This window comes from Lathyrus oleraceus, chromosome 3 (genome assembly GCF_024323335.1).
Source record: "Lathyrus oleraceus cultivar Zhongwan6 chromosome 3, CAAS_Psat_ZW6_1.0, whole genome shotgun sequence".
Classification (NCBI taxonomy): Eukaryota; Viridiplantae; Streptophyta; class Magnoliopsida; order Fabales; family Fabaceae; genus Lathyrus; species Lathyrus oleraceus.
In genome coordinates, this window is record NC_066581.1 from 277,691,205 (window position 1) to 277,717,572 (window position 26,368).

General features: G+C 33.5%; 2 protein-coding genes across 2 annotated transcripts; both read left to right on the forward strand.

The window, feature by feature from the left end:
- Positions 1-20,613: 20,613 nt before the first annotated feature.
- On the forward strand, positions 20,614-22,360 carry LOC127127002 (uncharacterized). The gene is made up of 3 exons (XM_051056079.1): positions 20,614-20,892; positions 21,198-21,327; positions 22,031-22,360. Exons 1-3 carry the CDS (start codon positions 20,779-20,781, stop codon positions 22,048-22,050), a joined length of 264 nt encoding a protein of 87 aa, XP_050912036.1. The 5' UTR covers positions 20,614-20,778; the 3' UTR covers positions 22,051-22,360.
- Positions 22,163-23,506, forward strand: LOC127127001 (probable UDP-arabinopyranose mutase 5). Its single transcript, XM_051056078.1, has one exon. The coding sequence runs from the start codon at positions 22,163-22,165 to the stop codon at positions 23,204-23,206; it is 1,044 nt and encodes a 347-aa protein (XP_050912035.1). The 3' UTR covers positions 23,207-23,506.
- Positions 23,507-26,368: the final 2,862 nt, after the last annotated feature.

Genomic DNA, 26,368 nt, shown 5'->3' on the forward strand with positions numbered 1-26,368 from the left:
ATGTTGGAGCAATGTTTGAATCTTGCATTCAACTGAATTAAGGATTTATAAAAAAAACAAGGGATAGTTATCATATACAGTGAATTGTCTTTTGATTGGTAATGGAAAATCTACATTGTTTGTTTGAAATGATTAAGTTAAACATGCAACTATACTTTTTACCAATATCACGTCATCATATATAGTATTATAACTCAACATATTTAAATTATTTATTTGCCAAAATATAGTTGGGGGTTGAAATGAATAATTATGTCCACTGCCTCCTTTCTATTGGCTAGGTCAGTGGAGTATTAAAATAATTCAGCCGTAAGATAATTAATGTTATGCATGATTTGTAATAAATCAATAAGAATATCAATTCTTTATACATTTAGTTGTACAAGAAAATGATTGTAAATAATTAAAGTGGGTTAAGAAAATGGCCCCCACTAAATCCCACTATATATTATATAAAATATAATTAAAAAATTGATTCAAATATATCAAAATACATTAAAAGAGAGTTTTTCATTGGGTAAGATGATGTATGATATGAGTAATTTCCAATGGGTGAATTATTTTATGGATTTGGGATAAAAAAAGAATTTTGAAATCTTGAATTATGGTGTGGATTTGGAATAAGAGGTGGATTTCCAAAATATGGGGTGTTTTGTTGATTTGGGATACAAAGAGGACTTCCATCATTTTGCATAAAATTGGAGCATGTGTTATGTTGATTGAGGTTCATTTTCAAATGAAATGTGTACACAAAAAAATTAAAATTAAATAAAATAAATTGGTCAAATTTAGACTAGATGTAAGTGAAAAATGTGATAAAATAAATTACCTATTTATACTACTAAAAAATATTACCGTTATTTTATTGTTGTTGCAATCTTATCATTCCAAAATGAAATCAATATCCTGAAATCAAATTAGTTATTATTGTAGTTTTTTAAGGTTGCGGGCAGGTTTTGAATCATCACTTCCTAAAAGGTTACGGGAAGGTTTTGTATAAACCCAGTTTTTTAAGGACCAAAGAATTGTACGAAGTTAAATCATTTTTGTTGCTGGACTTATTTCTCACAATTTTAACTAAAATTGTGAACCTTTTGTTTCAATATCTTTTGTTGCATTAAACCTTACTGTATCAATTGCAATTAATTTCAACATTTGGTAGTATTCATTACTATATTTTAAAATAAATGAGGTTCTGGTATTTCTTTTACATGGTTTATGTATTTGGAAAATTTCATCCATTACTAAATAAATATATTTTTATTTCTTATGTCCAAAATCTCAATGATAAATGGAATGTTTATTCATAACATTAACAATGGAATGTTTATTATATATCAATATATCAATAAATTGTAAAAATATTTTTGTATTATATTTTTAAATTATTTCCTTAATATAGTATAAAAAAAATTAAGCAAATTATATTACTATAAATTAATAATGTTTTACTTTATTATGTCCCAAACTGGAAAAAGTTATTTGTGGAAATTTTTTGAACCCATTTATTGATCATTTAACATCCATTATATTAAAAAAACTTTTATGCAATAAATTTGTGTACGTTGATCCAACCATATATATATATATATATATATATATATATATATATATATATATATATATATATATATATATATATATATATATATATATATATATATATATATATATATATATATATATATATATATATATATATATATATATATATATATATATATATATATATAAACAAAAAATATATTATTTTAATTTTTTTAAAATAAATTATTGCACTTGCGCGACCCGTGCGAACGCACGGGTCCTTTACTAGTTTATAAAAAATATTTGTAACTTATTCTCGTTTATAAAAATAATTGTATCAATAGTTGAATTTTTCCCGTTTATAAAAATATTTGTAATTTATTCTCATTTATAAAAATAATTGTAACGTATTCCTATTTATAAAAATAATTGTTTCAACAGGTAGACTTTTTCCCGTTTATAAGCGCCTTAAACTCGTGTGTCTATTTATAAAAATATTTGTAACTTATTCTCGTTTACAAAATAATTGTATTAATAGATAATAATCATATAAACTTTAATTTATAAAGTTGTCCATTAATTGAGGCCAAGTTTTTTAAAATAGATGGTAATATTTTTAATTTTAATGTGTTCCATTTTATTATAATGAATATAAAAACTTTTCAATCCGATTATTCTAGGTACATAAATTTTTATCAATCATCTTTTTTTTATGATTACCATTTAATAAAATTTTACTTTTATTGTATTACAATAATAGAAATAAAATTTTATTTTTTATTAAATAAAGTCATACCATTTTTTAAATTATTCATATTTTTTTACTTTTACCTTAGTATTTTAATTTTTCAATTATTTATTTTTAATTTATTATAAAATGGTTTTATAATTCTAAATTATAAAATCAAAATAGAATTTTTTAATAAAAGTTATTCCAATTTATTATTAAATAATATAAAATTATTACAATATATTACAAATCTAAAATTATAGAAAAATAAAATACATTAATAGTATATTTATTAAAATTAATTAAATTTAAAGATTAAAATAGAAATTGAAAAAGAAAAAATTGATTAAGGAAGATCAATGTGTAATTTCTAAAATATTGTTAACTCAATTAAAAATATTCTTAATTTATATAATTGAATTAATCAACATATAGTTAACTAAATTGAATCGATCAGTGTATAGTTAACATTTTATATTGTTTAATTAGTCTCAAATTTTGATTTTAATTATCTTAAAATAAAAATTGTATTAAATTGATACGTTTAGTAATAATTGATCATTTTAATTGATTTAATATTTTATAAATTTAATGGTATGATTTGTTATAATGAGCAAATTTTTAATAAATTTTAAAAATTAGCAACAAAAAGAACATTAACTTAGAATATGACATTCTAAGATAATGAATCTTTACAAAAAAATAAATATATTCTAAGATAATGAATCTTCATACAAAAAAATACATCGATACTTTAATTCAAGTCATAACAACTTAACAAAAATCTCACAATTAACATTCACACTACTTAGCAAAACACTACATACATATAATTGATGGTATATGATTCAGTTTTAAACATGGAGATCAAAATTGTTCTTCCTCGAGGCATGTAAAACCCCATTTAAAACGCATTTTTGTTACAGTAATCAATTGGTGAAACTGAACTGTTGTTGTTGTTGAATTATAATTCTTTATATCAAAGCAAGTTGGTCGACAGAAGCAAAGGAAGTGTCGAATCACCTAGTGTGTTGAGTTATGTTATTGTGTCGAAGTGTCGAAGCATGTTGTTTCATACAGGATTTTGACTTAGGCCTATTTTAGTAGTATTAAATATTTTGGACTTTTATAGTTTTGGGTCTTGACTTAGTGAGCAAGCTAACTTAAATCTATAAATAGATAAAGTAACTTTTATTCTTGTAAATGAAGTGAATATAGTATTTAATATTGTATTATTTTGTAGTTGCAAAGTGAATAAGAAGTTTTCCACAATTTGTGGGTAGAGAGACACTCTGCAGAATATTCTTCTTATCCTTCATCGTTCTTTATTTTCTTTCTCCATTGCTCTTCTCCTTTTCATTGTTATTGTGTTGGGTAATAATAATCTTGTTCATCAAGATTGATTGGAATTCTCCATAGATTATGGTGGATTTCCAACATCTGATATTAAGAGCTCCGGTTTAAACGATTCATGGGAAGAAAATCCTGATGGCAATAAATCATCCAAATGGGCATTTTCCAGCAAATATTTTGATTCTCTAGAACAATAATTATGAGAATTGGTGCAAGCAGATAAAGGTTATGTTATGTTATCAAGATCTTTGGGATCTTGTGAAGAAAAGAGTAATAACGCTTGTAGAAATCGCGACAGATCAATAAAAGGCTACACATAAAAAAATTGAAGAAGAAAGATTATAAAGCTTTCTTTATAATCCATTAATATGTTGATGCAAATAACTTTGAAAAGGTTAGTGATGTAGAGTCAACGAAAGAAGCATGGGAAATCCTGGAGAAAACGTTCGGAGGCGCGAAGAAGGTGAAAGAGGTGAGGTTACAGACTCATAAAAGGACGTGTGAATTGCTTCAGATGGAAGACAATGAAAGCATAATTGATTTCTTCACTAAGGTTACGAAACTGGTGAATTAAATCAAGGTATGTGGAAAAGTGTTGACATCAATATCTGTTGTTGGAAAGTTCTTAAGGTCGTTGGCTCCAAAGTTCAACCACGTGGTAGTAGCCATATAAGAGTTGCAGGAAAGTCGAAGAGTGATATGGCTTTGTAGGCGCAATCAGCAAAAGAAAGAAAAGACAAAGGAAATGGAAACAAAGGCATATGAGGTTACAACAATTCGAATGGTCGAAATCAACAAGAAGGAAACTGGTTGAATCAGAGAAAACTCTGGAACCAAGGCAACCAAAGAGGTGGTGTTGCGGGTAGAGGAAGAGGTGGTGGTCAAAAGACAGACAAGAGTTACATCCAGTGTTACAATTGTCAAAAGTATGGTCATTATTCTAGTGATTGTCCAGAAAAGCAAAAAAATCAAGAAACTTATGCAAAGCTGGCGAAACATGAAGAATGAGAGACGTTGCTGATGGTTACAACAAGAGATGAAGAGAGATTCAAGGACCAGTGGTATTTAGACTCAGGATGCTCATCACACATGCCTAGAAGAAAATATTGGTTTGTCAACATAAAACCCTCAATGAAGAACATGGTAAAATTTGAAAATGACAACATTCTAGCAGCTAAAGGTGTTAGTGATATTATGACTATAAGGAAAGATGGCAAGAGGTCAATAATTTCAAATGTGTTGTACATACCAGGCATGAAGAGTAATTTTCTCAGCATAGGGCAGTTAATCGAAAAGAACTACAAGATGTCGATCGAAGACAAGATGATAAGAGTTCTCAACTCAAATGGAAGGTTGACCTTAAAGGCTCCAATGTCTCATAATAGAACCTTCAAGATTGAGCTAAATGTGATGGAGCATAAGTGCCTTGCAACAGTAGCCAACCGAGATGAATGAATGTGGCATTATAGACTTGCCCATCTCAATCTCAAACACATCAGATGTTTGAAGAGAATAAATATGGTTTCAGGATTACCAGAAATCGACACTCTAAACGAAGTGTGTGAAGAATGTGTGCAAGCGAAGCAGCATAAGAACAACTTCAGTAATGATGCAGGAAGTAGGTCGAAGGAAATTCTTGAAGTCATATACTTGTATGTATGTGGTCCTCTCCAGGTGGATTCGATTTGAGGTAACAAATACTTTGTTACATTCATTGATGATTTCAGTCGAAAACCGTGGACTTACCTGATCAAGAAGAAAGGTGAAGTGATCGAGGTATTTACCAAGTTTAAATATATGGTCGAAAGACAAAGCAGTCGAAAGATCAAGATTCTGAGGACTAATGGTGATGGAGAATATGTGTCGAAAGACTTCAACACATATGTGTGAAAGAAAGGATTATGCATGAGGTGATTCCGCCCTACACTCCACAGCAGAATGGAGTTGCAGAAAAAAAGAATATAAGCATCATGAATATGGTTAAAAGTATGTTGAAAGGCAATCATCTACCCAAAGAATTATGGGGAGATGCTCTGTCGACTGCGACATATATCCTTAACAGATGTCCGACGAATAAGCTAGAAGGAATCATGCCAGAAGAATGTTGGTCTGGTGTCAAACCTAGCTTGAGTCATCTGAAGGTGTTTGGATCTATATCACATAGACATGTGCCAAATCAATTAAGAAGAAAACTTGATGACAAGTTGAGTCAGATGATCCTGATAGGATATCATTTTACTGGAGGATACAAGTTGTTCGACCGAGTGAACAAGCAAGTGGTGATTAACATAGACGTGATCATATATGAGCTTAAGGGATGGGATTGGACTAAGAATGTCAATAAGGATTTAGTGAGAATCTTATATGATGAACCATCTAGTGACGTCGAAAGAGAAGTTCGACAAGAAGTCATAGGTGAAGCAGGCCCAAGTAGACTTCATAGAACAAGACACATGCTTGCAAAGTTGCAAGAATATGTGATTACATCAGATAATATGGTCAATGAAGAAGGTGAGACAGTATACTATGCTTTTTACGTAGATGTCGAACCAATTAATGCATTTTAGGCATTGAAAGATTCGAAGTGGATGAAAGCAATGAACGAAGAATTGAAGTCAATCAAAGTCAACAACACTTGGTCACTTATAGAATTGCCCCAAGATAAGAAGGAAATCAATGTGAAGTGGGTGTACAAGGTGAAGTTGAATCCCAAAGGAGAAGTGACTCGACACAAGGCGAGACTTGTGGCGAAAGGATTTCTTTAGAAAGAAGGAATCAACTTCGACAAAGTTTTTGCACCTGTTGCTAGGATCGAAACAATTAGGTTGATTGTTGGTTTAGCAGACATGAATAATTGGAAGATGTGTCAGATGGATTTGAAATGTGCATTCTTGAATGACCCCTTAGAAGAAGAAGTTTATGTTGCATAACCAGCTGGGTTTATGAAACAAGGCGAAGAAAGAAAGGTGTATAGGCTGCATAAATCCATGTACGGACTTAAACAAGCTCCAAGAGCTTGGAACATGAAGATAGATGGCTTTCTAAGGGATAAGAAATTTGTAAAGTGCAAAACCGAACATGGAGTATATGTAAGAAGAAGTAAGAGTGAATTGCTTATACTATGTCTCTATGTCGATGACTTGTTAATAACAAGTACCTACAAGAAGGAGATCGAAGACTTTAAAGGTGATCTCAACAAGGAATTCAGAATGTCAATCTGTGTGACATTTCATATTTCCTTGGCATCGAATTCTACAAGAGTGGTAAAGGTTTGATGATGCATCAAAGAAGGTATGCAGGAGAAATACTCAAGAGATTTGAGATGCAAGATTGCAACCTAACTTCGACTCCAGTTGGGCCCATATTATAACTGTCGAAAGATTTAGATGAAAACGATGTCAACCCAACCCAATATAGAAGACTTATTGGGTCACTTTGATACATTTGTCACACAAGTCCTGACTTAGCATACAATGTAGGTATGATGAGTAGATTTGCAGAAGCCAAAGGTATCACATCTAGCAGCGACAAATAGGATTTTAAGGTATCTGAAAGGAACTATCGACTATGGCATTTTTTCCTTGCAGTTTATGAAGGAAAAGAATGCAAATTAGTGGGGTACACCGACTCAAGTTGGTGTAGTGGTGCTGACGATAAAAAATCCACAGTTGGTTATGTGTTTATGCTAAGTGGTACACCAGTTGCTTAGAGTTCGAGAAAAGAGCCAGTAGTGGCATTATCGTCGTGCGAAGCAGAATACATAGCTACTTCCCTTTGTGCATGTCAAGCAACAGGGATGGTAAATCTGGTCGAAGAGATAACAGGGAAGAGTCATGGAGCGATTACCATGAAGATCGACAACATGTCAGCTATCAATTTGGCGAAGAATCCGTTAGCACATGGTCAAAGTAAGCACATCGAAATGAGGTTCTATTATCTTCGAGAGAAGGTAGTAGATGGGAAGATGAATGTGGAACAATGCAGAACTGCGAATCAGATTGCAAACATCATGACGAAGGGAGTGCAGGTCGAACTTCTCAGAAGACTAAGAGATATGATGAATGTAGATAACTTAGACACAATGAATTAGGTGGTGTGTTGAACTGCAATTCCTTATGTCGAAACAGGTTGCTCGACGAAAGAAAGGAAGTGTCTAATCACCAAGTGAGTTGAGTTGTGTTAGTGTGTCGAAGTGTTGAAGTATGTTGCCTTATACAGGATTTTGACTTAGGCCTATTTTAGTATTGTTAACTATTTTGGCCTTTTATAGTTTTGGGCATTGGCTTTGTGAGCAAGTTAACCTAAATCTATAAATAGAGGAAGTGACCCTTATTTTTGTAAATGAAGTGAATAGAGTATTCATAATATTGTATTCGCAGTATTTTGTAGTTGCAAAGTGAATAAGAAGTTTTCCACAGTTTAAGGGCAGAGAGAAACTCTGGAGAATATTCTTCTTCTCCTTCATCGTTCTTTATTTTCTTTCTCCATTGTTTTCTCTTTTTCATTGGTATTGTGTGGGTGACAACAATCCTGTTCATCAAGATTGATTGAAATTCTGCATAGGTTGTTGTCAATTTCCAACAGTTTCCATCCAGAAAAGCAAAGATGAAGATGTTTTGGGGAGTATTCAATGGCGTGAAATAACATTGATTAATTGAAAGGCGGAAGATGAAAGGGACATACCTGCTCCGGTGGCTTGTTCCGATGCTCAACTTTGCAACTTGATGTTTGAGTTACTATTTGAACTCCAATTGATTAAATAAATACCAATTGAAAATCAGTCTAATCTTTTAAGAGATCCATGATTAAACAACTAAAACATTAAAAGTTCATAACTTTTAAAACCAAATTACATGATTCAAACCAAAATTCACCACAACTATAAATATAAAAAAAACAATCGATTCAATTAGCTAAAATGAATTAAAGATTACAAACACAAATCTATTTATTACAATATAAATCTCTCAATCATTACAAAATATCAAGCAAAACCAAAATAAGCTAACAAAATCATAATCATGGAATACGACAACAAATAAACATTATAGACCGAATCAAAGAGACGTGAATTGAAGAAAATTTTGCCTTAGAAAAAATGAAATCGAAGATTGCTCGATCGCAATCCTAAAATGCAATAAATGAATTGATGTAGGTCAGAACCCATCGATGAATTGGTGTTTTGGTTGTAGTTGTTGGTCAATGTTGGTTATGTTAGCCAAAATTATTTTTTGGATCAGCTCCAACAGCGATAGATCTAAAGCTTCACGATCACATATTTAAGGTTAAACTATCAATTGTCTTCCTTTAGAAATCATCAACAAAGACAACACGTACATTTGCCAAGAACATGACTCCGCCTTCATCAAATGATGAAATCGTTAATAAAAAAAGAGATGAACACAAATGTAAAACCACTTTGAATACTATCTATCATATTAGGTAAATGGAAATATGATGATATATATACCAAAGTATGCATGCACAACTTGCATATAAGTATAGTTTCTTTTTTCATCAACTGGATCTGGATATCTATACCAATCAACCATAAGATTGTATGTGTAAATGGAAATAGATAAAAATATGATCATGACAGTGATGACAAGTATCCATCCAAGTTCATAACAGTTATGAACTTGACAAACAAACTTATCTCTCTCATCTCAAACACCCTTTATTGATTCGCACTCGATTTCAAATTTATATTTAAAGAAAACTTATAATTTCAAAGAGAAAACAATTAAGCTACCGTTTTGATTTTCGTTGGAGGTTATGTATTGTACAATGGTTGTGTCTGGCACAATGAATGATGGAAGTCTGATATGGAGCATTGCAGTTCGACGAAGGTGAGACGCGATGGCTTGGTGGTGATCAGTGGTAGTGGGTTACGGATTGGAGTTGACGACAAATGATGGCGCGAGCAACATGTTTCAGTGAGGACTGAAGGTAGGAGATAACGTTTGAACGATGAACAATTATTCTGGAGTGGTGGATCTCCAAGGAAAGTTGATTTGTCTTATTGGCTTTTTTATTTTCATTTGAACTTCTTCTTCCTCTACTATTTCCATCCCATTTTGTTGTGGTTGTTATTGTTATTTTTTTTCTCTTTTCCTCTTCTTCGGTTCTACCCTTGTTAAACTCACAGTAATATTTTATTGATTCTTAGTAGTGTAGATATTTTCAAAATTACAATAATAAATTCATAGAAAATAGTGTGTTATGAAGTTGGGATGATGTGTTTAAATAGACCCGAATTTTATGGTTGAAGCCTATTGTGAGTTGTGTACCATAAATGCAATACATTGGTAAAAGTTAATGGCTTTTGGATTTTTCACGTAGTGTAATTTATAATTTGTAAGTAATGACTGCAACGAGATAATGATACAAAATTTACCATTTAGGACATGAAATTAGTCCTCTAAATTGATTTGAATTGGTTAAAATGTAATAATGACGGTATTCAACTTTTATATATTAATAGTAGATATACATTTTAATCCTTAACTTAATTTAATGTTCCACTTTACTCCCTTAATTAAAAAACGTTACAAGTTAGTTCTTTAACTTCACTTAAGTTATCCTATTTGATTCTTTCCGTCAAATTTTGACAAAAAAATGTTAAGTTTTAGTGACGTAACGTAACAGCAAGACCATTGGTACAAATCAGAGTCAACATATGTAGTTAAAAACTAATACACTGTTTAAGCTACGAGGTTCCCCGAAAATAAAACACTTGCAGTTTAAACATTGTATCAATTTTTAACTAGATATGATTACTCAGATTTCTACCAGACCTTGTTGTCATGCCAAGTCACTAGAACTTAATATTTTTGTGTGGTAAGAAATTGATTGAAAGGACCAAATAGGGTAACGAAAGTGAAGTTAAAATACTAATTCGTAAGATTTTTTTAGTTAAGGGACTAAAGTAGAACATTAAATTTAGTTAAAGGATTTAATGATTAATTATGTCTTTTTTATTTTATCAACCTCTTGATTTCCATCCTTTATTTTTGGTTTTACGTCTCTTTTGATTTCTTAACATAATTTAAAGTTTATGTTTAGTTTCTTATTTAATAAACATTACATATTAATTTTTTAGAAACAATTTTGTTATTCAACTTAATTCTTTTTATTAATTATTGGGGGAAAATTGTTATTTCTAACATATGTGGCAATATAAATGGTATTATGTTATTTGACCTTTTTCGAATTTGTTTGTTTTTATGTTGAAACCTTCTCACTCTGTCGAAACCTTTCATTTTCATTTCATTGTGTTTGACAAAGTTGAAAGATTGAGAAGAGAAGACAAAGAGAAACTTTAATTCAAAGAACGCGGAGTTTCCCAAAATATGAAGAAGGTACGAAGACAAAGACGAAAGAACTTCAAAAGTTTAGTTGATGATTTTGAAACTAGATGAAGATTTGAAGTTTATTTGATGATTTTGAAATTGCAATTTAGGGTTTTGCAGAGAGCGAGATGTATATTTGAAGTTTATTTGATGATCGTGAAACTGTAATTTAGAATTTTTTTTACTGTAGAATTAATTTATAGATTCAGCACAATTTAGTCATAAATAATTTTGTTGAACCTAGCCCTTTGGATTTAAGTCTTAGGAAGAGTTCTTCATGTGATTTATGGAAAACCCCTAGTTTCAACCGTTCCACCACAACCATAACCAGCACAAGAGCAACCAGAATCTTCCAAGTTGCTCACTCTACTGACCATTCTGACTATTGGTTGTGGCGTTGTTCCGCTACTTGGTGCAAGTAAGTGTTTCCCCTATTCCGCTCCGTGCAACACTTTTCATTTTCACTTTATTTATTTTTGTATATGTTGTGTTGTGTGTAGCTTTCTATATGGATGGTTGGCGAGGAACAATATAGCTACTACCATAACTTTTGTTGCTGCTTCGGTTACAAATTGGCTTGATGGTTATTCTACTTCGGTACCAAATTTGTTGTTTGCTATGCATATGAATTTAAAATATGGATTTGGTGCATTCTTAGATCCTATAGCTGACAAGATAATTCCTTTAAGCACACTTGTTACTAATGATGTTAATTTTTACACTACTAATGAACTAGGCCAAAGTTACTTATGTAGTGCTTTTCATAGTGTTCATTTTTTTTTATTTGGGTATTATTTCTTTTGAAAGCATAAAAATCAAAGATGCAATTAGGAAAGCATATCGAGTTTCAAATCTGTTGGTGGAAGTTGTGAATGGGGTGTTCAAGATTATAAAAAAGGTGTTTATTTCCTGACATGTTAGTAAGTGATGTTATTATACTTGAAAGTTTTTTCATTTCATGCCATGTTGATTGAAATTTATAAATTAATTTGATTATATACATGAAAGTTTTTAAATTTTTGATCATTAGGTAATTATTTGAAAATTTAATAGATTAATCCGAATGATTTATTTTCAAGTCATTTCTAACCATATAATATTTTTTAATCAAATACATAAATCATATAATTAAAGTATGGATAATGCTAACTTGTGCCCCAAGGGCACAAGTTAAGAGTTGAATATAGTAAAAATATATTGGAAATTGTGTGTTGAATTTAATACAAATATATAATTAATAATTTTATTGTTTTTTTCAATATAAATTTTATATTTATGGCTTTTTTAACATGTGCCCCAAAAGCACAAGTTAGCATTACCCTTAAAGTATTTACAAATTGTATTGTTTAAGGGTGGCAAATTAACATGCATGTCACGTTTAAGCTTGGATGTAAGGTCCAGTCATAATCCTGAATACTAGACCCAAGTTGTAATAGTTTGCAAGCCCAAGTGTTCGTCTTCCATTCAAAACACTTGTAAATATTCAAACCTCTTTCATAACAAGATTGAAAAAAAAAAGACTACCTAGGTGTAAGGTTCAGTCATAATCCCGAGTATTAGATCCAAGTTGTATGAGCTTGCTAGTCATAAATCTTCGTCTTCCAACTCAAAAATAATCAAACACATTCAGACCATTTTTCCTATTTGCATAACCTTCAGAATCTTTTAACTGAAATATGTTTCATCTCGAGACGATGCAAAACAATGCCTCGTCCACATATGTGTGAGTGAGATAAGTGATGTTTCCCGTAAATGTTGATATCTAGAAATTCACTCAATGTGATGCAAACGTATGCTCCTCTAATTGTTTTTGGTAAGCAATATTTTTTGTTTGATTGCAACAATGACAACTTTCGTTACACAAACATTTTCTACCTAAAACTATGTAGCCTTGAGTTCTCCATCGCACCTGGAGATGCATAGGAGCGTGACTCAAAGTCCTGTCAGGCATCATAATAAAAAAATCACCTTTAGTCCTATTCTTATTTCCTTTTAATAACTTGAGAAGCAAACATTTTTTGCACAAACTAACTAAATGGTTCTCGTTGAGTACAACGAATAAGAAGGGTGCTAATATATTTCCACTATGTAATCGAATCCCGAACCCAATTTAGTTGCGATGACCATATCATTGTCGTTCTTTTTAGGGGTTTTATCGATATTTTCTTTTTTGTTTTGGGGAATAAGTAAAGTTTGGTGGCGACTCTATTAGTCATTCAACGGGCGTGCGACACGTCTCACGAATGTCGTATTTTTTTTCGAGATGCGACAGCTGGCGACTCTGGTGGAGACATGTTTCCCTCAAGTGATTCAAGCCTAGTTTGGTTTGTTGTGTGCTTTTTTTGCTTTATTTGTTTGGATTTTCTTATCTTATGATGTTATTATGTCTATTGTGCTATATATCATATATCTAATGTTGGCTTCATTGGACTGTTGTTGGATAGTTTGATTGCTTCAAACACATTGTGGGAAAGACTCTATGCCCGATTATAAAGTACACAAATAAGATATGATGATGGTTGCATAACGCGGGTTTGCGAGATGCAGTTCTCGTTGGGTCGACACGAAAACCTCACTCAGATTGGCACTCGACATGTAGTTGCCGTAAGAGGAAATCATTCTTAGAGAATCTGTGACTCTAGGGACCATGTCTAGAACCTTGAAGTTGATGGTTGTGTAATGCAGGTCTGTGAGATGCATGTCTCGTTGGGTCGGCACGAAAATCGCACCTAGCAGAGACTCCCTTAAAGGAATTGATGTCTGACATGTAGTTGTCGTAAGCGACAATCATTCTTGTAGATATATGACTCTAGGAGCCTTTGCAAATCCTAGATCATACCTGGTGAGAACCCTATCAATACAATCTGATTCATCTGTACCCCGAACCTTTGAACCCATGTACCTAGAAAAAAATACAGGGCATCACATTGCATTCATTCACATACCATTGCATATGCATTCATCAGCATGCATGCATATCTTTTCCACAAAAAAAAAAAGAACTCGTCCAACCTTTGTCCATAACCAGTCAACTAATTTCCTAGCACCCATATCAGACGCGAAGTAGTTCTCAAAAGATTATGGGTTTGGTGGAGCAAAACCAGTCAGTGTTAAGAGAATATGTGTACTTTCCAATTTCCATTTCCTACATGGTACAACACAAGTGTCTAATGTGAGTTTCATGATGGAGTAGTGGGGCACTCAATTAAGGAATGTAAGGTCTTCAAAGAAGAAGTGCAAGATTTGATTGATAGCAGGGTTGTTGAATTTTTAAAGGAGGCCCTAATGCGATGAACAACCTCTCGCCCGAATGAGTGCGAAGACTTTAGGGAGCACCTCCTAAATCCAGTGGATCAGATAGGAAATCATCCTCAACACTGACATTCTTTGGGTTGTTTTATCATTTGCATTTGTAATTTCTTTGTCTGTTAAATGCTACTTATTTTTAAACATTATTATTTTTAATGGTAATATTAATGAAGTTATCATGCATTTTCTGAATCAATCCATTTGTATTCACTCTTGTTATTTTTATTTCATTTATGCAAAAAAAACACAAAAAAATTAAAATAATATCAAATCTTCTCCCGTTCAATTATCTTTATCAAACTTTTGTTTAAGCAAAGATTAAAGTGAGGTTGATTAAACAAACTACCCCAAATTACCACGATATGCTTTCGAATAGAACTTTGCCGATGATGTAAGGCATTGTTTCATTCCACAAACACCGAACATATAAGGAGTTAATCCTTAGTCAACCACTTTGAGCCTACGAGTTGGTGTTTCTATCGAAATTAAAAACCCTTAATTTGACCAGGGGCAGAATAGTTATGGTCAGATAGTTTGACTATGCATTCAATCTTCAAAGAGAATCAATCAATCTACACACTTTTTAATAAGAGGTTCAACCACATGATTTTCTTTGCACACATTATGAAGTGTCTAAGAAATCGTGAAAAGTCAAAATTTACAATGATTGATCCTCACCAACCATTAACAAGGCAGTCATAACCTTTTAGCAAATAAATAAAAAAGAGAAAGTCCATTAAGTCGAACACTAGAAAATGCAACTTGGGGTAAAAATCAGGACATCCCGATGGATCGAAAGCTTCAAAGAAGCGGTTTAGGAAAAATTAGAGATCAAAAGAAAAAATAGAGGTTATCAAACTCTCAACAAAGAAAAATAAGATTAGGTGACCACCCTATCAAGAATCAAAAGGTCACCAATGTTCTTGACAAAAACAAAATAAGGTGACTGCCATTTCAAGAAAATTTCATCTTGAATCCTCATCTTTACCCTTACACTGTCAAACTATCTTGAGATTTGATTGCGTATGTTAAATAAATTAAATTTAGAACTGGAGATCATCAAGAAGAAGGGGTGGGCTAAAATTAGATTTTGAGCCTTGTATCTTTTTTTCAAGAGTCGGGAATTAGGCCATGTTATAACCCTTAAAAGACCTAATCGAGACAGGGTTTATTCTGAAAGCATACTACAACAAGGTTGTGTTAACCTGACTCCAAAAGATCTTTGCTAATTATTTGTATTGATTGCATCACCTTGCACAATGTGAATGGCTACATCTGCGTTGTGTTTTGATCATTGACTCGTTCATTGTATTTCACCAAATTGATATCAATAAATTTATCTTTCAAAATTTTGCATAAGCGTTGCATTAAAAGTACCATTTTTGAATGAACATGTTTTAACTGCAAGTCAACACTTAACATCAAGGAAATTCCCAACAATGTGCAGTCAGTTGAGGAACTTGATCATGTGAAAGAAGCCCAATCAGGGGCAAATCACTTTTGAGAATTGGTTAATCCGAGCCAATCACCTCAAGAGCCGGTTAGGCAAAAAGCAAATTTCTTCAAAGCTCATATTAGGGCAAGTCACCTCAAGGAGCATAATGACTCCATCCTGCCAAAGGACGATCAATCTGAAATCTACCAGTCTAAGAATTAGTTAGTCAATGGTAGAATTCTTCAAGCTTCAAATACTAGGGAAAGTCACCTCAACGTTATGACAAGCTGTTTCCAAACTCCTTTCAAGGTGAACATCTTCAAAGACCTAACAAACTGGGGCACCATAAGCCACAGATGGGCAAGTCCTCTCCATAATTTCAAGATGCTCAAGCAAACTTTGTAATAAGTCATAAACCATCGAGTTCAAGATGAGTGTTAGGGAATCATGATAGTATCCCATCAAATACCCTTTGCCTTTTAACAAAGAAGTTTTGCTGCAAAAGAAACCTTTCCATCAATTACCCACCACACATGCATTTTTGGAAACCGTTAAGTCATTGCATAAATCATTATCATGCATTAATAATGTTGTTTTTCTCTAGTATAAAGCCACGCATATCATCTCATTCATCGAGCATATGTCCATAGCATGAAAGAACAAATATTAAAAACCAGTTCCCGTCTGGTAGTCTATTTTAAAACTAGTTCCCTTATGGTAGTCTATTTCAAAACCAGTTCCTGCCTGGTAGTTACTTTCCAAGCAAATTCCCGTATGATAGTCAGTTTCTTTTCAAAACCAGTTTTCATCTGGTAGCCCATTTTAAAGTCAATTCCCGTCTGATAATGAATAATAAAAAAATCATTTATCGTCTGGTAGACTATCTGAAAGTCAGTTCCCGTTTGACAAGCAAAAAACAAAACACCAGTTCTTGTTTAGCAATTCATTTCAAAGTCCAACACTGTTTGGCACCCTCCGTTTGAAGCTGGTATGTATTAATGATGCCTACGATCTAATCCTAGCGATGTTTGGCAAACCCGCGTTTGAAGCCAGTATGTATTACTGATGCCTACGATCAAAGTAAAATGTTTTATGGCAACCTCCGTTTAAAGCCGATTTATATTACTCATGCTTACGGTTAAAGTTCAACACTGTCTGACACCCTTTGTTTGAAGTCGGCTTATATTACTGATCCCTACGAGTGAAGTTTGGCGCTGTCTGGAACATCCAGAGATTATGCTATGTTTGTCATGATGTTTCCTAGAAAGTTGTCAATTTGACTCTTTCGTGGAAAAGAACTCGGCAGAAGATTGGATGATTTCGTTTTAGAAAACTCAAATATTTTTGTTAGGATTGATTCATTTAGAAGAATCTCCAAAGATTTGCGTGAAAGATCTTCTTATAGAAAGACTCTTGCTTTTTTTGTCTTGGATGAATTCCCTGTTCGGAATCTCCAAAATATTTGATTGGATGAATTTCTTATGAGAAATCTCCAGAACTCTCAAATATATTCTAAAGTGTCGACGTGTCATCTCTAACCAGTTGATAAAACTCACTTTGAATATTCCATAGTGTCCTATCTCCAACAAACTGTTATCCCTAGTGAGTCTTTCACCCTCATTGTCCTTTTCATTTCATGTGGATAACTGTTATGCATATCTTCATTATTCCCCACAGGGTCATCTTTCATTTTTCATCCATCATAAAACCTCATGTTATGGTTTATCTCATAACACATCATATCCCCAACAAACCAAAAAGAAAATAGTCTTTCATGAATTCATAACATCTCATATCATTTCATTTCAATTCATCAAGGGATAAAATTTGAGTCCTTTAGTATTTAACTATCTCCCACCGCGATCATATGAAGAGTGACCTTCTTCATATTCTCTAGTCGAAGATACTTAAATATGGGCAGTTGTCATACCCCCACTTATGACCTTAAATAAATAAATCAATATATTCATCATGCATTTGTATATCATAACATGCATTTCTTTCAGCATAACGCTTAAAAATTTGACCAAAATAAAATGTTGGTTTTATAGACAGATCGGTTGAATCGTTTCTCAAATGCGCATAAATTTAGCGGGAAAAATTTCGAGATCGGGCTTGCAGCTGTCAATTTTATTGACCTACGATTCACGTAGTTCAACTCGGTGTGCTCGTTTAATTTTTTCGATTCCATTTATGGTTGCATTTTTATCAGTCTGAGTCTTTTCATTCGGGCATTTTTATTGCAAAATTTGATCTTTACGTGTATATTTTCTGGAACTTTATTTCACGAAGATCATTTTAGTGCATGCATTTTATTTTTCGTGCATTTTCGCGCCCGATTTTTATTCATTCTAGAGAGGTGGCAAGGACTCATTCATGAAGATCTTGCATATGTAATTGCCTCTAAGGGAAGCAATGATTCATTCGTGAGGATACAACATATATGGTTGCCTCTAAGGTCAGTTTCGATAAGGTTTCATTCATTATTTAGTTTCCTGCAAATAAAGCAACAATACTCCCAATTAATATTATAATGCAAAGGCCTAAATAAAAACCTTCACGCCTTGTTGAAAACGCACGGGAACCCTACCAATGTGGTATTCATGGTGATATAACTTTTCACCTACACCTGCTCTCTTGAGGACCCTACCAATGATCCTTGGAAAGTTATGAGGTCGTCTAGTTCCAATTGAAACCTTTTAAAAACATCCAAATAGAGGATGTCTACAAAGCTTCTTTGATCAATCAGTACCCTTTTAATCTTCCGATCATCACACCTTACCGTTATGACCATAAAGTCACCACCATGCGGGTGAATGCCTGCACCTTCCTTCCTAAAAAAGGCAATCTCACATTTTGGGGTTTCTATCTCGCCTAAGTCAGGATTTGTGTTTGAGCCCTTGATGGTTAGGACTTGACGAGCGTATAATCTATAGGTGGAATTGGTTTCTCCTCCATCAAGGAATCATCATGTGATGATATTAATGGTGTGACATACGATTTTATCCTTGCTCTCTTGCTTGGTTATTTACCCTTTTTGGAATCGAGACTCCCAAAAGCGTGTCTCCTATAAGATTTGGATCCGCCTGACCTTTGTGCGGAGTCATCCTTTACATATTTCTTTAGGTGAACTTCTTGGATCAATTGCTCTATCTACTTCTTGATAACATTCCTTAGTGTGATGCTCAATGACTTTGTGGAACTTTCGCCATCTGCTAGGCTTAGGTCCCATGGCATCTGACTTTGGAGTCAACGACTATGGAATTTTCTACATGTAGAGGACTTATCGCCATATTTTCTCATGATGAATTTTTAGGGGTGCGAAGCTCTCTATAGGTTTTCCACTTTGTTTGAACGCCATTTTATCTCTAATAGTGTGGTATAGTGATTCTTCTGTGATTGTTGTAAGTTATCAGGATTACTTGAGGCACACTCTTTAACATCTTTGACCTTATTTTCAGCATTATTTTTCTTGCCCTTTATATAAAATTATGCACATGTCAGCACCTCAACCAAGGAAGAAGTGGGCCTCTAGGCGATGAATTCGTTAAAATGTCCCGCTCTGAGCCCATTTTGAAATTCTCCTCAAAACACTATCTGGTTAGGTGGATGAACTTGATCGTTACCTCACTGAAGCAAGTGAGGCACTCCATCAAATATTTATAAGGGCCTTGGCGAATATTAAAAAGGTTGGTGGCAACCATCTTTCTCTTCCTACTTGTTGTAAATTGGTGGACTATTTTCTTCACCAAGTCCTGACAACTAGTGACGAAGAGTAGAGTTAGGCCCGTGTATCGATCAACGTAGGTACACACATTCGTTATTCATAGTGAAACATTACATATTATAGAAAAGGAATTCAATGCATATATTCCCAATAATAGTAACGTCCCGTCGAAGGCTTTCACCTCCTCGACCAAGCAGTTGATCTAGAACATATATAACAAAACCTCATCCTACAAAATAGAGACAATGACTTGGGGGGAAATTGTTTTAGGTCGTCCACGAGGTCCAAGATGAAAAGCACAATGGTAGAGTAAATCTATAAGCGCGAAGAACATGTAGAACTCTATTTTCCCTGAAGCAGGTAATTCAGCCAACCAAGAGCACTGTTGACCGTCCAAATCAATCAAACAGATGACTGCAATCAACGCTTCACTCCACGCTTTATGTTTTAAACCGTTCACACTATTTAAGAGGGAAACATGTCATTGTCAGATATTCAAATCCATCTCACTCTCACATCATCTTGATTCTTTCACTGATTTAGATGTTGGAATGCTAACCTTGTAAGCTAGCTCCCTCTCCACCGTAACAAGTCTTAAGATAAATATAATTACGGTTGCATAATCGTGTAACTGAGAGTGAACATCAAATTATAAAAATCATAATAGTAAACCACATTATCAAAGTTGTGACCCATAACTATTTTTTTAATTTATAATTTTGGTATTCGACTCTGTAACCGACTAATTTAAGATGATCAATTCCACCGTCTATTAACGGGATCCCGTTTAAAGCAAAAATAAATTATGTATATAGTGTATCCCAACACAAAAAATATTAATACATAGCAGAATTCAAACCCCTTTTAACCATTAAAAGTTGGAGCAAAATCGGTAGGAATATTATTAGTATAAAAAAAACATTAACTTTTTTTTTTCAAAGGTGGTGCTAATAGCAGGTCAATAAAATAATAAAGCCCTTATATTTAAGATCCCAGTCCAAGCTTAAGAGCAGGCCAGAGCCGGGGGAGCTCAAAAACAATTATTTTCAACAGCTTTTTTTTTTTGTTTGTTAAAAACTTACTAAAAAAGAAAAATCTTTATCCTTTACTTTATCATTAGTATCAATATATTAATAATATTTGAAAGGAAAAAAAGTTATTTAATTTTATACGAATGATTAATTAATTGATTTACTTTCGATAAACAGTTAGCTTCATTTGACCGAACAAGGAGAGGACGGAAACAACACAGAGAGATTCAAGGATCTCGACCCATTCTTTAATCCCCATTTTCAGAAAAACAGTGAGAAAATAGCTATCATTATTTAACCTAATGAATGAATGAATGATAACACCGCCATCATTACTTTCTCTCACCCTTGACTCAGCCGTTCACAATCTCTCCGACATCTCCGATCTCTCTCCCATCCCTGATCACATCCTCCTCGATCTCTTCCTTGTTCGTACCTATTCTTATTCTTATCTTCTTCCCCTCTCTCTTTCTCTCATACTCTAACTTCATAGGTAGCTAATACTTTCTCAGATTTAGGGTTACTGTTAGGGTTAATGATCCATTTCAATTACTTTCTAGTATCGTTATAGTTACGTATGTTTAATTTTAATTCATTTTCACTCTGCCTAATCCATGATTTGGTGATGATATATTCTTGATCTGGGTTCAATCTTTTGTTGTCTATATGAAAGTTGTTGCAGTTTCGTTTTCTGATGAAGTTTTTTTGTCATTTCTTGATTTTTCATGTGCAGAGAATATTGAAAGCAGGAAAACTGACTGAAAAAGTTCTCAAACTGTTTATAGCAACCGGTAAGGACGAAGTAATCTCACTTGTTCAGGCATTGAATATTCAACATATTCTCACCCCTGTGCTTCCTACCAGTGAGTTGTTTCTATAATTTTAGCTTGTATCTATGGAGTAAATTGTCATTTTAGTCTGTCAGTTTAGTCTCTCTAGTCTGCAAAAACAACGGTTTGGTCTCTTCGATTAAAAATATCAATCAATTCCGTACCTCCATCAAAATATTTCTTTCCTAAACATTCATCAAAACTAATAAAAGACATACATATTGACTTGGGCTATGTTTGGATTAATGGAATCCGATGGAATGAAGCGGAATGGAATGAAATAGGGATACGTTCCTTCGTTTGGATTGGCCAAATGAGGATGGAATGGAGCAGAACATGATGAAATGCATTCTATCCAATTCCATTAGTTACCCTCATTTTTGTTACATTCCAGCCTAAAATATCCAAACAATGGAATGAGATATTCATTCTGATCTGCTCTATTCCACTCCGTGCGTTTTGAAATATCCAAACATAGACTTAAATAGTCTTTTGCTGCATCATAACAAGCGTAGAGCCTTTAACATTGTAGTATGAAATTTGAGAAAATGACTAAATTGATTGATATTTTTCAATTTAAGGGATTAAATTGCTATTTCCCAAATTTGAGGGGCGAAATTGATTGGCATTTTCAATATCAATGACTAAAATGTCTATTTACTTTTTATTTACGATAGTTATTCCGATTGCGACAAACATTTCTTTTTTTGACGTTTGGAAATAAATCATCCTACAGGATGTTCTGAGAAATTCTAAGATAAAATTGAAAGTATAGTTAGAAGTTTGCATCCAACTCATCAGTTTTAAAGTAAGGAGACCAATCTAGACTTTCGGTTTGCGAAATCATCTGAACTGTATCCCTCAAAAGATGTCTCAAGCAATTATCAACGACAACGAAGTTGACATTGTGATTGGTGCACTAAACTCTGACCTAACAACTTTCATGAATGAATGGAAGCCAGTTTTCTCTCGTTTCCACCTGATAATAGTCAAAGACCCTGACCTCAATGGAGAACTCCGAATTCCTGATGGATTTAGTGTAGATGTCTATACAAAATCTGAAATTGAGCGAGTGGTGGGTTCCTCCACTTCAATTCGCTTCTCTGGCTACGCTTGTAGATATTTTGGCTTTCTAGTTTCAAAGAAGAAGTATGTTGTCTGTATTGATGATGATTGTGTTCCAGCAAAAGATGATGCGGGGAATTTAGTAGATGCTGTGGCTCAGCATATTGTGAACCTCAAGACTCCTGCCACTCCTTTCTTCTTCAATACACTATATGATCCATTCCGTAAGGGTGCAGATTTTGTTCGTGGTTATCCATTTAGTCTGCGAAGTGGGGTTGATTGTGCTCTGTCTTGTGGACTATGGCTCAATCTGGCGGACCTTGATGCACCAACACAAGCTCTCAAGCCAACACAGAGGAATTCACGTTATGTGGATGCAGTTCTGACTGTTCCTGTGAGAGCCATGTTGCCAGTGAGTGGAATCAACATCGCCTTTAACCGAGAAGCAATTGGTCCGGCATTAGTCCCGGCTTTGGTTTTGGCAGGAGAAGGAAAACTGAGGTGGGAAACTGTGGAAGATATTTGGTGTGGATTGTGTGTGAAAGCTATATGCGACCACCTATCCCTTGGTGTGAAAAGTGGGTTGCCATATGTTTGGAGAACTGAAAGAGGCAATGCCATAGACAGCTTGAAGAAAGAATGGGAAGGGGTGAAATTGATGGAGGATGTTGTTCCTTTCTTCCAGTCTGTAAAGTTGCCACAATCAGCTGTCACTGCAGAGGACTGCGTGGTTGAGATGGCCAAATCAGTGAAGGAACAACTTGGGAAGGCGGATCCTATGTTTTCGCACGCCGCTGATGCTATGGAAGAGTGGGTCAAGCTCTGGAAGTCAGTTGGATCTGCTTGAAGTTTCTGAACTAGTGGTTGACATTGTCTGGATTTGTTTCATCCTCGCATTAGGATTTGTAGGAGTTATAAGGTTTTTGCCTTAATGGCTTCTATATTTCTTTTCTTTTCTTTTATTTAGATTTAAGCTACGTTATATCTGCTTCCTTTTTTTTAAGTCAACTAAGTTTACTTTTACCTGACTGAGTTAGTTTCAAGGAAAAAATAAAATAGTACTGGTATGGTTTTGTGCCAATTGAATAAAATAGCACTGGTCTGGTTTGTGACAATTGAATAAAGTTGTCTCGTGGCTTTAAATGCATTTCCAAGGTCTCCTAATTGTGTAGCTCAGCTTTACATGCTTTTGAGTGTTTGTTTTCCATGATGAGGGGAATGGTGCTGTTTTTTTTTTTTTTTTGTGGTTTTGTTTTGTTTCTATTCAACGTATCTGATACAAATAACAGAGAAACAATTTTAAGAACATCATGTACTTCTGCAAACTAGTGTCATATTTAATTATTTATAGAGCACTATTTGATTCTCAATTGTTCCTCATAGAAATATCACAATTTGGTGCGAATTTCATATTTACTACATCTTTGGTTTTCATTAGATGATGTTCCTTCCTACTAAGTAGTTGGATGGCATAATGTGTAAAGGTTTATATATGTTTTAGTCACAGATTAATCCCTTAATTTTATTTCTATTATCTTATATGGTCAATTTTGTTAATTTTTGGTAAAAAAATGTTAGTTTTGAAAATCTGAGTTAGAATATATAGTTAAAAACTGATACATTATTTAAATTGTGAGGATTTTGTTTTCGTAATTTAATCGATGGATTAGTTTTTAACTACAAATGCTGATTTAGATTTGTATTAATGATTTTAAAAATAAAGTTAAATAACATGTAACATTTTTAATTAAGGGGCTAAAACATAATATTAAATAAAATTAAGGGATTTTGTGATTAATTATGTCATGTTTAAAACATTACATTCTTGTTGGCTAATTTGATTAGTGGTTGTACTTAGTAAATTCCTTCCTATATTCTTCCTGCTCTTCTGCTTTACTGCCCGTATAGCTTGGATCCATTGATGTATTGGTCTATAATAGACCATTTCTTTCCACCATTAGATCCATACACATCAAATATAATCTCTCAACTCTGTATCTCTCATTTCTTTGCCAAGTTCTCTAAGCTCGAATCCCATTCCTTCAACCTTCAATCCTGCCTCGATCAACACCTCCATAACCTCTCTGATGTCCAAGTGCAAACTCATCAAATCCACTTGCAATTGGTCCATTATGTAAAAGTTTCTAAACCAAAACTGTTGCTAGTTATTATGGTTATTTGCTAGGAAGATGATAAAACAAACTAATATATTATACTATAAATGGGGAAGAATCCACTTTGATTAACAATGAAACACTTTAAAGGGCCTGCCAACCTCCGGATGCTTTAAGCCCCTTCTTCACAAATTACAAGATGCCCCCCTCTCTCTAATACTCCTATCTATTTAGAAAATTTCTTGATACACATGTAACATGGAAAAATATTAAAATGTCCCTCAAATTCCAGGGAAATATATCCCTGGATGCATCTAATATACACATAACATAAATCATTATGCGTGACGTCTTATTAGTTGAATTTTTTATACCGGAGATGCATCTCCGGAATCTATCCGTAGACGCGTTTTCGTAATGTAAGCACAACAATATCAGAGACAGAAACCAAAAATTTATAATTTGACTAAATAAAGTTAACATTCATAACATAAAATAAATATTACATAGATGATTTCAACATAAAATGCAATATTACACTTCAATATTCAGGTGGACGCTTCAACATTTTCATAATATCTTCGACTGATCTTGAAATCGTCGCTTCAAACTCGAGCGAAACTTTTGTTTTGAAACAGAAAAATATATTCCACATTAGCCCTTACATATGCATTCATCTTGAGTTCAAAGTTGTTGAACTCAATCTTTCCTGCATTGTCAATCGATGGTGAATGGTATTCGAGCTTTTCAATTTTTCGATTGTCTCCGTAAGGTATGTGATTATGGATTTCGTATTTCAGATCTGCAAGAGAGGTGTACTCGTTGAGCTTAAACTTGTGTCCGAGTGTTGTGCTGGAGAAGGAGACATTTGTGACATACTAGATGATGTTTATTTGTGATATTTGAGACATTTTCAGTTGTGTGAAATAAAAAAGAAGAACACCTTAATTTATAGAAGCTGTAGACAAATATGGATCTCACAAAATCTAGCATCATAACACCGAAGATATATCTCTAATTTCGCACCCTATTATCTTGTTTCGGAGATACATATCTGGAACTTCTCCTGAACATGTCAAAAACATAACCTAATTGACGACTCTGTTTGACAAATGAACAAATGCTGTAGAAAAGATAAAAAAATATATTAAAATATTAAGAAATCGTATATATTACATTTTATTGAGACACAATTACATACACTTATTTGTCCGGCAAAACATAAAATTAAAATGAATCGCAACATTTGTCGCTGACTAAATCTATGGGTGGTACCCCATTGACTTTTGTGCATTTGATTCTCTTTCAATGTTGCTCAATTTCTCGAACTCTTGCATCCTTTCCACAAAATGGTTTGACCAGTCTCAGCTTTTGTTGTTGAATGAACTGCCCACTCCAGTGATGTAAGTGGTATAGGGCATCCCGATTTCAAGTAAACTTGAAAAAAATGCCGTGATTTTGAAAGACACCCGATACACATAATACAATCATTTGGATTTTTAGGTGAGGCAGTGCACAATAGGAAAAAGGTTTCTGAAAAATTGTATCATGTAAGATCAATACACACTCTATCATACGCACATGCTATGAGGTGACTCATTTTAGGGAAACACATCCATTTTGCCTTCAGTGCCGGTCCACTAAGGCAAGGAACAAGAGACTCATAAACTTCATTGAAGTTTTCTTTCTTTTTGTATAGTCGTATGTATGATTCTTTATGAGTCCTCAACTCATGGATAATTTGATGAGAGACAAGTGTATGATTATCTTCTCATTTACCGAGTTAAGCCGAAATAATTCGATAACCGCAATTACCTCCCCCTTCAATATTGACGATCCGCTTGATTTATTTGTGCATAAAAAGCGACATCTAGTCAATGAATGAAATCTTTGGC

Coding starts and splice junctions, on each gene's coding strand:
- LOC127127002 (XM_051056079.1), top strand. CDS start 20,779: ATGATAACACCGCCATCATTACTTTCTCTCACCCTTGACTCAGCCGTT. Junction 20,893..21,197: donor TCCTCCTCGATCTCTTCCTT/GTTCGTACCTAT, acceptor TTTCATGTGCAG/AGAATATTGAAAGCAGGAAA. Junction 21,328..22,030: donor CACCCCTGTGCTTCCTACCA/GTGAGTTGTTTC, acceptor ATCATCCTACAG/GATGTTCTGAGAAATTCTAA.
- LOC127127001 (XM_051056078.1), top strand. CDS start 22,163: ATGTCTCAAGCAATTATCAACGACAACGAAGTTGACATTGTGATTGGT.